This window comes from Rattus norvegicus, chromosome 9 (assembly GCF_021556685.1).
Source record: "Rattus norvegicus strain SHRSP/BbbUtx chromosome 9, alternate assembly SHRSP_T2T, whole genome shotgun sequence".
Lineage (NCBI taxonomy): Eukaryota > Metazoa > Chordata > Mammalia > Rodentia > Muridae > Rattus > Rattus norvegicus.
The window spans coordinates 53,750,723-53,762,788 of record NC_141542.1 but is presented as its reverse complement, the minus strand read 5'-3'; the positions used below and the strand labels follow the sequence as shown (position 1 = coordinate 53,762,788).

At 46.6% G+C, this 12,066-nt stretch overlaps 1 protein-coding gene across 50 annotated transcripts in view; it reads left to right on the top strand.

The window, feature by feature from the left end:
• Positions 1 to 12,066, top strand: part of Kansl3 (KAT8 regulatory NSL complex subunit 3) — a 43,486-nt gene that overhangs the window by 12,132 nt on the left and 19,288 nt on the right. For 15 of the 50 annotated variants that reach the window (XM_087566005.1, XM_087566010.1, XM_087565994.1 and 12 more), the window contains exons 4-14: positions 857 to 947; positions 1,091 to 1,276; positions 4,383 to 4,514; positions 4,996 to 5,112; positions 5,335 to 5,436; positions 5,540 to 5,611; positions 7,033 to 7,107; positions 7,301 to 7,458; positions 9,560 to 9,623; positions 10,005 to 10,362; positions 11,618 to 11,695. In XM_087566005.1, the coding sequence (XP_087422131.1) occupies positions 857 to 947; positions 1,091 to 1,276; positions 4,383 to 4,514; positions 4,996 to 5,112; positions 5,335 to 5,436; positions 5,540 to 5,611; positions 7,033 to 7,107; positions 7,301 to 7,458; positions 9,560 to 9,623; positions 10,005 to 10,362; positions 11,618 to 11,695 (1,433 nt within the window). Of the gene's footprint in view, positions 1 to 145; positions 196 to 856; positions 948 to 1,090; positions 1,277 to 4,382; positions 4,515 to 4,995; positions 5,113 to 5,334; positions 5,437 to 5,539; positions 5,612 to 7,032; positions 7,119 to 7,300; positions 7,459 to 9,559; positions 9,624 to 10,004; positions 10,363 to 11,617; positions 11,696 to 12,066 lie in introns of all 50 variants that reach the window. The other 35 variants (XM_087566019.1, XM_087565996.1, XM_087565997.1 and 32 more) reach the window with 10 other exon arrangements.

Genomic DNA, 12,066 nt, shown 5'->3' with positions numbered 1-12,066 from the left:
ACAGAGATCTGTTTATGTCTGCATCTTGAGTGCTAGGACTAAAGGCATGTACTACCATGTCCAGCTTGTTAGGAGTTTCTTGATTGGAGACAGAGTACATAGAGTTGAAATATCTTCTGTTGCCTTTCTCCTCCTGCCTCTTAAGATTGCTAGTCACAACTGTGATGTCAAGACTGCTGAGTTGCTGGGCATGAGGTGAGGAGTGACCTGCTCTGTTGGCAGTGGGGTGGGGTTGAGAGCAATATTTGTGATTGCAGTTTACAGCTGGGCTTAGAGCCTGCCCATAAGGAGACAGAGATTTGTGTGTTGTGATGTGCTGGGATAAGAAAATATTAACATTATTTCACACTTGTGTGACAAAAAGGCAAAACTGGAAAAGGAAAACCATTAATATTGGGTACAGCATTGCGGCACTGGAGAGTTGTTATAGTTCTGTTCCATTTTTGCTCTGCAAACTGGTTTAAATAGAGCTCTCACCTTACTCTCCTACTTCCACTATAGTTAGTACATTAAAATGTAGGCTGATCAATTGTTGTGGCATGTGTCCCAGCACTATGGAGGCTGAGGCAGGAGAGGAGTTGGAGTTTGGGTACAGTATGAAGTGAGACCATACTGGGAAATAAATAGAATTGAAGCATGTTTTAATTACTAGTATGATTATTTTAGCCACCAGATAAATGCTTTTGAGCACTGAAAAGACGCCATGATTTGTCATGCCTTGAGTTTGTGCTTTAGCTCAGTGACCTTAGACTCTTTCATAATGAGAACAGAAATATGACAGCATCTCTTTATGTGGTGGACATCCATGGGGACGTCCTCAGGGTTACACTTTAATTCCTTGGAGTTTCTGTTATAGGACTGGCTGGACAGTGGCTCAGAATAAGCTGTTTAACAAGATCCTCAAAGCCCTGCAGTCTGACCGGCTCGCACGATTGGCCAATGAAGGGGTAAGACATCTGAAATCTGTCTATGGTTGACTCTTAGTTCAGCCCTCACTGGCTGTTTGTGTCCCTCGTGCTCTCTCCCCACAGTCCCCGGCTTGCTCACTGAGTGTAACTCATGTTTTATTCTTTTTGTGAACACCATTCAGGCTTGCAATGAGCCTGTGCTGCGTCGTGTCGCTGTGGACAAGTGTGCAAGGAGGGTGCGGCAGGCACTGGCAAGTGTCAGCTGGGACACCAAGCTGATCCAGTGGCTGCACACCACCCTCGTGGAGACCTTGAGCCTACCCATGCTAGCTGCTTACTTGGATGCATTGCAGACACTGAAAGGAAAGGTAAGGCTGTGGTTGGCTTGGCCTAGTGGCACCAGCCAGTATTTGCTGTGAGTTAAGAATGTAGGTTTGGACGGGACCATGTGACTAGGTCAGCATGGAGGCTAACAATTTAGCTATTAAAAATAGAAAAAGTATCATTTTAGGTTTTGTGTGGTATAACTGTCTTCAGTCCTGCTATTTTTTGGTAAAGTGTGGCATCTGAAAACATACCTCACCTGTACCCTTGTTCTCGCTTCGAGTCATCCCTGACTTGAATGTGGTGGGAGAGGTGAGGGTAAACCGAGGAGGAGGACCGAGGTAAGGTGTATGCAAGGCAGCTCTGTAGCTCTCAGGACCAGGGGATTACAGAGCAGGGAGCTGCCTGAGTTAACTTCCTCAGGAAGAGATGGACTGCGGGCTGGGTGTGGTGGTGCATACCTTTAATCTCAGAACCGTAGAGGCAAAGGTGGATATCCATCACTGTTAGATTGGTCTGCACTGCAAGCTCGTTCTGTAGGGGTTGAGTTAATGAATGAAGTGGCGTTCTTGACACAGAAACCAGCATGTCGGAAGTCCACAGTAACCACTGGGGTTATGTAGGCGGCTCATAGGGGTTTGAGGAGTGTGTGCATTGCTCCAGCACAGGATGGTCTTAGGTAATGGTTCTTAATTCAGGTTTTCACTTTCCTTTTCTTTTATATGGTGGTACTGGGGAGAGCCCTGGTCCTTGCATTTTGCTCAGTCATATGTTCACAGAGTCATGTCCTTGAAACTTGTTTCTTAATATTAATCTTTTTCAGTTACAGATTTCTGTGCTTGTTAGAAGCTGGTCGTGTGCTTTAGTTGGTGGATAGTATGCTCTAGGGGCGAGTGCGGGTAGTACCCGGGGCAGTGGTAGCTCTGTCACACTTGCCATGGCCAGGATTTAGAAGCAGTTCCCTTGCTCGAAGAGACAAGGCTGCACTACTTTTGGTTTAAGTTACAAAAAAAAGTGACAGACCCCTGTTGTGGACTCCCAGTGTTCACAGCGAGTGCCAGTGCTACCTGGACATACTGTTGGAGTCCAGTGTGGGCTAGCTGGGACAGCACAAACGTGCCTGATACACTAGCCGGTGAGCATGTTGAACATAAGGTACCTTCTGCACTGGGCTGTGCTCTCCATTGGTGGCTCCTCTACCTCCAGACTTAGAGCTGTTAATGAGCATGGGGGTTATTTTGTTTAAAATACTTGGTAGGCTTTAGACAGCACCTGGCTGGCTCCTGCCCAGCTCTTTCCCCTAGCAGAGAAGGGATGGCCAACTCAGGGTCTTCCCTGTGTTGAGACAGAAGCATACAGGGCTGGAGAGGCTGGAAAGCTTGGTCTTCTTAGGTGGCAGTCAGTCAGTTAACTCAAATGCCTCAGGGCTTCTCAGTTTCACAGGTACCGTGCCTGAGCAAGCTTTATACGCACCCTCAGTGGTTAAAGGGAGTTAGAAAGGAAGGCCATTTGGGGGTGATCCTTTGTCACTGCATACGCCTTCCTTGTTAGAATCTGGTACTTAAGTCTACTTGGGTCCTTGATTTTTGTTGTTTTGAGAGTGGGTCTCACTGGGTAACCCTGCCTGGCCTGGAACTAACTTTGTAGACCAGACAGGCTTAAACTTTGTTTCATTCTCCTACCTCTGCTTCCCAAGCTCAGGATTATGGGAATGGGCTACCATACCCAGCCATCCCTTTGGCTTATAGCTCATACCTCATCTCACAGTGGAGTCCTGTCTCTCCTAAGCCTGTGTCACCTTATGTGCTACTGCTTCAGATGTGACTTCTGTTCACTTTCCCTGCTCTGTTGGATGCCTCTATTACTAGTGTGGGCTTCTTGTCCCCCACCCTCACCCCCATGGTGTTAGCACTGCACATCCCTTCCCACCACCCCCAACTTGGTTTGCCTTTCTCACCCTTGAGAGTAAATGCCTCTGCAGGATTAGCTCGGTGCTTTGTAAGAGTACCTGAGTTAACTGAGGCAGTCTAGAGGTTATATTTTCCACAATGTCATGCACAGTTCCCTTTCAGTGTCTCTTCTCCCTTTATGTTTATTTACTTACTGTTTTGAGGCAGTGTTTCCCTTTTCTGGCCTTGAATTAGATAAACTCCTACCTCAGCTTCCTGAGCGCTGGGCCCAGATTTCAAATCTTTTAAAAAAAAAACTTATCTGAAGTATATTTATATGAAGGACAAATGAAGGACTTCAAGTAACATACCACATTGTCCATTTTAATTTAGTTATTTTGTGTGCTAGAGATTAAACCCAGGGCCTTGCAAATCCTAGATAAGCTACTCCCAGCTTCAAATCAGTCTTTCTGACTCTGCATGTCTGTCTTTCTCTTCTCTCTTCTCTCTTCTCCCCCCCCCCCCCTCTCTCTCTCTCGGAGTAGCTCATCTGCCTTTGGAGTTTTATGCCTGCCTCACACCATGTTCTCTAGTCTTAGAAAATCCTTTTGAAATTCCTCTGAAAATGATCTCTAACACTAAAGAACTCTTTGTTTCCTAGAGATTGTTTTGACTTCTCTGTGGGTATTGTGGGATTTATGAAGAAATTTTTTGCAGTAAAAGCATCAGCATGTCTGAAACCTATATTTATATATTGATGAGGTCACTTTTTGGGGGGATAGTTAAAAACAGGATATGATATAAAGCAAATATACATGATATAGTAGGGTATATTCGGGGGGCGGGCAATAACAGGGTTCCTTGGGCAATAACGGTTCCTTATACATATCACAGCCTGAAGGCTATTTGTCTGTTGAGGCAGGGGGCAGGTCTTTTGTATCCCAGGCCGGTAGTGCTCCCCACCCCCACCCCTAGTATAGCTAAGGTTGATTTCTGTCTGTCTTCTGATGTGAGAAAGTACCTGAAGTACAGTCATCTGGAAGAAGGATGGCGGAATGCACTTGTCGCTTGGTGCATCTCACCAGATTGCCTTCCAGAGGATCAGCTCTGCCTTGCTTCCACAGGAGTGCACGTTTTGGCTGGGCACTGATTTGTAACTGTGCATAAGAGCTAGGAGCTCAGTGGGACTCTTCCTGCAGACAACTGCAGGGAAGGTTTCTCACTTCACACTGGAAACATCTTTGCTCTTCCTTCTTCATAGATCCCAACTCTGATAGACCGGATGCTTGTGTCGTCCAACACCAAAACTGGGGCAGCAGGAGCTGAGGCCTTGTCACTTCTCCTCAAGAGGCCCTGGGACCCTGCTGTTGGTGTGCTTTCACATAACAAACCAGTAAGTTGGTTGTTCAGCCTTGGCTTAGCATCAGCAGCCTTTCAGTGTACATAGGTTTGGTGGGAGGAAGAGGAGTGGCTTCACTTTCCTTATTATTAGAGAGAGTGTGTGTGCGTGTACGTGTGTGTGTGTGTACGTGTGTGTGTGTGTGTGTGTGTGTGTGTTCGCGTGTGCCTGTGTGTGCCTGTGTGTGCTCGAGCGTGGGCCGTGTGCTTGTGCATATGATGCTCATGTGCTCGTGGAGGTCAGAAGAGGGTTCACATCCCTGGCACTGACTTACAGGCTGTTGTGAGGCACTTGAGTGCTGAGAGCTGCAGCCAGCTTCCTGGAAGAACAGTGTGTGCTCTTCCTGCTTGCCCCACCTCTCTAGTCATAAGCAAAAGATCAGTGCTTGGTACAAGAACTGTTGATACAGTTGTTGCGAGCTTGTAGATGAATACCTCTCACTCAGTGGTTCTTGGGTGGGATTCTGTCTCCTCAGAGCAAACTCCCTGGTTCTCCTTTGATTCTCATCGCCTCCTCTGGTCCCTCCAGCTCTGTGTTCCCCGCCTCACGCCGCCACCGCTTCTGGCAGTCCCAGCTTTCCTGCTTAGGCAAGGTAATTGTAAGGGCAAGGGGAATTGTGGGTAGGAATGTATGTAGTCTTGGAGGATTAAAGAGACGAGTGTCGGGGAGAGGTCAGGTTTGTTAAACTCAGATGTGGTTCATTCCCCTAACTCTAATTTAGCATTAGGTATCACTTGTCTAAGAGATGTGGGGTGTTAAGCAGAATCGAGGTCTGATTGGCACTCCTGGCACGAATGTTCTTTCTTCCCTTTAGGTCATCCCTGTAGCTACCCACCTGCTGAACAATGGCAGTGGGGTAGGAGTTCTGCAGTGCCTTGAACACATGACTGGGGCAGTGAGAAGCAAAGTGCTGGAGGTGAGAATACCCAGGTTTAGTTCACTGAGATGTAACCACAGTATGGGACTGGTCTGTGCCATAGAGTCTCCGATCTTACTGGCTTCTTTCTCTCACCCCGAAGATTCACAGCCATTTCCCACACAAGCCCATCATCTTGATTGGATGGAGTACAGGAGCTTTGGTGGCCTGTCATGTGAGTAGTTTCTCTTGTATTTGGAGGTCACTGAAAACGTGAAGGTGGTTCTGGGACCAGTGCTGCTGTTATTTCTTGGCGATCCGTTTGTCTTAGTACTAGGTATTTTGCATGGGAAACTACATCTGAACTGTGAAGTACAGTGTTTTGTTTTGTTGTTTTCTTTTTTTTTTTTTTCGGAGCTGGGGACGGAACCCAGGGCCTTACGCTTGCTAGGCAAGCGCTCTACCACTGAGCTAAATCCCCAACCCCTGAAGTGCAGTGTTTGAATGATGTGTAGAAGTGTCACACTAGGAAGAGTAGAGCAGTAAAGAAATTCTGTGACCTCCTCACCCAGCCTTTCAGTGACCAGTTCATAGTCAGGTTTGCTTGACTTACCCTGCCCACTTTCTCTGTGCTCCAGATTACTTCGAAGAAACCTCCAAAGAGTAATGCAAATGTAATGTCTGCTCTAGTGGGTGAGGCCTGAAGGGAACCATGAGTTTGGGGATACCCTGGACTATATAAGTTCTAGGCTACTCCAGACTTCTTAGGAGAAGAAAATAAACACTATTAAAAGTTCCAAATATGTATTTCATTTATATATGTTTGAGCATGTATCTCTGGAGAAAAAAGGTGCCCCACCCCCAACCCCTGCAAGACTTAAATACATACTGTACTCTCTCTTTAACATTCAAATAGGTACAAATTAGTTTTGAATTTCATGTTGTCTTCATGTTCGGTTCCTTTATAAACATCAAGGGACATTTTTTTCCTGTGTGTATACATCAGTTTGTATAAGTGTGCTTGAATTTTGAGAGTCCCAGGTCTTCCAACCAGCATAGTCAAGTGTGGTGTCTAGAGTAGTGAGAACAAGCATCTGCTACCCTCCATGCCTGGGACAAAACTCTCAGGAGCCACATGCTTTGAGAAGCCTTGGCTGTGTGGGAGTGTCCCTTAAAACTACTGATGAGAGATTTCTTTACTTAAGAGTTGGCATTTGTGTTTTTTCTGTGTTTGGTGTGTTTCTCTGTGTGTTCTAGAGATGGAGCCCAGGGCCTTGCACATGTTTTTAAGTGTGCTCCTTTGTCCTATCTGTGTCTCCTAGCCTGGTATCATCTGTGGTTTTTTTGATTATATTTGTTCTCAAGAACAAAGTCAGTAAGTAAAGAGGGCTCTAGGCTTGGTTGTTGATGGGGCTGAAGTGTGACCACTCCCATTGGGCCCAGGTATGTGTGTGTGAAAGTGCTATCAGGGTCCAGTCTAGATGGTGACTGCCTGTGTTGCTCTGAACACTTAATCATGTATGGCTGAAAAACTGAAGGCTAGAGCAAGCAAGAAAAGCTGGGACTGACTGGGACTGGACTCCCAGACCCACCTACATTCTGGGGAAGCTGGGGTGTATTACTTGCCCTAAAACTGAATGATGTCTTTATGTACAGGTGTCTGTGATGGAATACGTCACTGCTGTTGTCTGCCTTGGGTTTCCTCTGCTTACTGTGGATGGACCCCGGGGGGTAAGAGCGAGGTGAAACTGGTTGGTCTTTGGCAGTGGGAGTGGGAGATAGCAGGAATGTGGGGCAGTGGAGTGCATGCTGCATCCTGGGTGGGGTGAGGCCTCCTGCAGGGTCACAACTGACCCTCTGGACAGCTTCAAGACCAGTGCTTCCTGAGACCCAGCTGGTTAAGTCTAAACTGCTGCCTCTTCAGGATGTGGATGACCCCCTCTTGGACATGAAGACTCCAGTCCTCTTTGTCATTGGTCAGAATTCTCTACAGTGTCACCCTGAAGCCATGGAGGACTTCCGGGAAAAGATTCGAGCAGAAAATAGCTTGGTGGTGGTTGGAGGAGCTGATGATAATCTCAGGTGGGTCTATTTCCCTAGAGATGAGAGGGAACATATTAGAATGTTCGTGAATGTTTGTTCATGGCAGTATAATGACAGTCTGACTGAAGGAACAATTAAACTTCCATCCTATAATTCCAATATATATTCAGGAGGCTGAAGCAAAAGCCACCTGGCCCTTGAACCTAATACAAGAAATCTGAAATCTCATCTATCCCTCACCTAGAGTTGCTTGTATAACCAAGATACAGTTTTCAAAATGATGAGATAATGTCGACTTGATAGTATTGTCTAGTCCAAATAACAAACCTAGATTTCATCAGTATGTCCCGATGGGGAGACGGGGAGACGGGGGTGGGGGAGAGCCTTTCTCTCCCTTTCTTGTTTGTTTTGAGACAGGATTTCATGTAGCCCAGGCTCTTGACAATGCTGCTGAGAATGGGCTTGAGCACGATCCTTCTGCCCTTAACCTCCTGAGTCTCCATGTCCAGCCTTCAATGTCTGTTTTTTTAACCTTGACACTGTTGAAGACAGCTGAACAGTTATAATATGAATAGTTCTTTTACATATTTTCTTCTGATACATTGAAGATGATTAGCTTTGTCAGGAATGCCACAGAGGTGATGTAGCTTCCCAGAGTATTGTGTCAGAGGATACATGATTCAATTTGTCCTGTTACTACTGATAATAATGTTGATCACACAGTTGAGATAGCTACTGTGAGGCTCTCCACTATGAAATTACTGTTTCCCCTTTGTAATTAGGAGTCATCTTGTGGGAAGAACATATTTTGAGATTCTTTGTCATCAAATTTTTCCTGGAGTAGGTATTTTTAAAAATTTCATTCCTTGAGGACCAGTGTGAACATAGATTTACTTGTGTTAAGCCTGACTGGCTACATTATGAAGTATCAACAAAGCCAAATGTTGGGAGGGATTTAAGGGAAGGTGATTTGTAACTTTGGTCATTCATTAAATCCTCAGGAACATCTTTACCTGCAGAGATTATTGAAACAATCTCACTCTGTAGCCCTGGCTATCTTGGAGCCATCATTATGTAAACCAGGCTGGCCGGGAACTCACAGATCCACCTGTCTCTGCTTGAGTGCTAGAATTAACTGTGTGATCCACAATGTCCAACTTTGTTTGTTTTAACTGAACAGCTTAGGCAAATACCTGCTTCTGTCTGGCTTGGAGGAGTCTTTCTGGCCTTTGTCATTTGCCACTTATTGTTGATGTTCAAAGCAGTGTTCTCATCTAAACAAAATATTTTTGCAGATACTCAAGTGATTTTATTCACGAGAGTATGTGTGTACTGAGTTGCCATGAGGGAATGGGGAAGGATGGGGTGCTGGCACACTTGAGCTATGTTGTGAGGCTGCTGTGAAACATTGGCATGGTTGGAAGGTCATTGCACTGAGAGTCGGGACTGTCAGTTAGTCTCAGTTCTGTTATGGGGAACTTGGATAAGTCGCTTAGCTCCTGTAACGCACTCTCCTCGTTTAAAAGGACACTGCTAAACTCAGGTCAGCTACCAGTCCATAGAGTGGAAAGATTTGGGAACTCTTGTCTTTGACATCAAACTTTTCATTTCATACACTTTACATGTTATTTCTATTTCTTCTTCATATTTTTGAGATCTAGTCTATTGTCCTGGCTGTCCTATAACTCTCTCAAACTCACAGAGATCTGCCTGCCTCTGTTTCCTGATTGCTGAGGTTAAAGCTGTATGCCACCTCACCTGGTTAAAAAGTTTCTTTTGAATTTTTGAGTTACATTTTTATTACTGGTTTTGTGTGCAGGTGTTCCATGCCCTGACACCTTCATGAAGGTCAGAGGACCTCATGTAGGAGTGAGTTCTCTCTTAGACCTGACCAACTCATTTTGGAGGATCAACATAAACATAGGTAGCATTTGTATTAAAGTCATTTAATTTATTTTGGAGGTAAAAATTTTTTTACACCCATTACCCCAACCCCCACCTGTGTGAGATAGGACCACTCTCAGGGTCAGGTCCCTTCCTCTCTGGCTGCAGAGTTTACACTCAGTTATCATGTTCTCTCTGTGAGCGCTTTTCCCACTCGGTCATCTCACTGTCTTACTGTTTCTTTTTTGCTCCTTAGAATAAGCAAAGCAAAGAAGAAATCAGAGGGCTTGACTCAAAGCATGGTGGACAGGTGTATTCAGGTAAATAATTTGCTCTCCTTTCTGTTGTCAGGTTTTTTCTTACTGGCAGCAGCCTTTCTCACTCTGGACCATGAAGGGTATCCAGTAGGCTCTGTGGTAGACCTAAGTTACAATCAGAGTAAGGGGAAGAGGGAGAAACAAGCAGAGGAGAGGTGAACTGAGATATGGGTGGGCGTCTCAGCAGATTGGGGTGTGGAATAAGCCCAGAGCTTTCTCCAGGCACCTGCTGGTCTTCCCCAGGTGTAGCAGCCAAGTTTGGCCTCTGTGTGGCTTTGGAGGTGGGAAGAACTGTTGGTAGAGAGTAGAGTTCTGTTTGTCTTTATGCTATCTAGGAGAGTCCTTTTCTCCTGAGAGGACCAAGGCCTTTCCTCTTTCACACAGGATGAGATTGTGGACTTCCTGACTGGGGTGCTCACTCGTGCTGAGGGTCACGTGGGCTCTGAGCCTCGGGATCAGGATGCTGAGAAGAAGAAGAAACCCCGGGACGTGGCCCGCAGAGACCTGGCCTTTGAGATTCCTGAGCGAGGCAGTCGTCCTGCTTCCCCAGCTGCCAGGCTTCCCACATCCCCCTCAGGCTCAGAGGATCTCTCCAGTGTGTCCAGCAGCCCCACCTCTAGCCCTAAGACCAAAGGGACCACAGTGACCTCTGCCCAGAAGTCCAGTCAGATCGGGACCTCCCAGCTGCTGAGAAGACATGTGCAGAGGACGGACGCTGTGCTGACCCACAGACAAGCCCAAGGTATAGATGGTCTCCTGGCACGGCAGCCCCGGGGGCTCTGCCTCCTGCAGCTAGTGTTGTGTGGAGTTGGGAAGTATTAGTTCTGCAACTTTTTCAGGGCAGTTGAGAGGCTCTCATATTGCTTCTAGGCAAACTCAGGTTGAAATGAGTCCGAGGCTGTGGGATAATAGGCATTTTGCCATTAGTCACAGCCCTGTCTGTCCATCCTGGTGTGCTGGAGACGGTGAGCTTATAAGCTGACTTGCATAGTAGCCTGACTTTTATTCTCCTTTCTAATTGGAGAAGCTATGTATTTTGCCAACCATTCCTGGAGTTAGAGGGCTTTCCAGATGATAGGCACAGGGTGACTGGTTTACTCTTCAGACTAGGCTAGCTCACCTTGCCCTTCTCATTTGGTCTTGAAGAATAAAGAGTTCCACGAGGTGACACTTAACAGATTTGGGCAGTGTTCTGCAGTTGAGACTGGGAAACATTTGCATTGTTGAAATCTGGGAATGGAGGTCCCTGGTGGGACCCAAGAGTGACATCAGGGACAGCAGCATCCCTACAGTCATGGCTTAGGCAGAGAACCCAAGGGCTATGTGAGTGAGGAGCTGTAAAAAGGAAAAATTCAGTGAGTCAAGAGAAGCATCGGTGGCTCTGTCCCTAATGCCTCTCCATCCCAACATGGTCCTCTGCTCACTACCTTTTTTACTTTCAATGAGGCCAAAGGCTCCATTACTTAAACTCAGGCTTCTTATGAATGCCGCTAACAAGTGTGAATGGGTGGGCAAGTGAAGGCAACAAAAGAGACTGGGTACCCGGGGTTTGTGCGGATGCTCTGTAGGTGGTGATTGGAACTGGTGGGATTCCTGTAGAGTTTGGTGAGGGCAGAGCCAGCAGGTTGCTGTATCTCTGGGTAGCATGATTCGTGGAGAAATGTAAGGTGACCTGGAGGGCTGAGTGGTGAGCTGTGTTTAAGGTGGGACCCAAGAGTGTCAGTGAGGACAGCAGTGTCCCTACAGCCACTGCTTAGGCAGAGCTAATGGGTGGTGGGAGAGAGTAGTTAACAGAGCTCTCACTGCCTGCTGACCCCTCTCTTTGGAGTTGACTTGCCCTCTCTTGTTGAGGCTCGGCAACAGCCCTGTGTAGGTTCCAGATACATGTGTTTCCCTTACAAAGAATAGTTGACCGTGTTCATCTTTTCTTTGTTCCCACTCTGTTTCTCCATTCTCTGGCTGGCTGTGATTCTATAATTCTTTCTGATTCATTCCAGCACAGTTTGCTGCTTTTCTGAAACAAAACATGCTGGTGAGGAAAGCTTTTCCTCCCGGCACCTCCTCCTGTCTCTTTGGTGAGTATCGCTTTCACCTGCTCGCTTACCTAGGCTTGCACTCTCCTCCCAGCCTGCCTACCTCTCAGTGTTCCCTGCTCTCCACTCTATGTCTTCTCTTTCTCTCTCACAGCTCCCTGTACGTGCTCCCTTGCTTGTATTCTTCCTGTTGGTTTCTCATGGTGGTGTGTCTTGCTTTCTTACTTTTTTCTGCCGTGCTTCTTGGCTCTGAGTCTCTCTGTGGCCTGCTTCCTTCATGTGAGCCTGCATTTCCTTGTCTGTTTTCTCTCTGCCGTGGTTGTTTCCATCCTGATTACCGCAAGTACAAGAACCACTTAGAGCATTCCTCTGTCTGAGGCTGGCACACTCATCCCAAAGCAGCCCTTGATTCC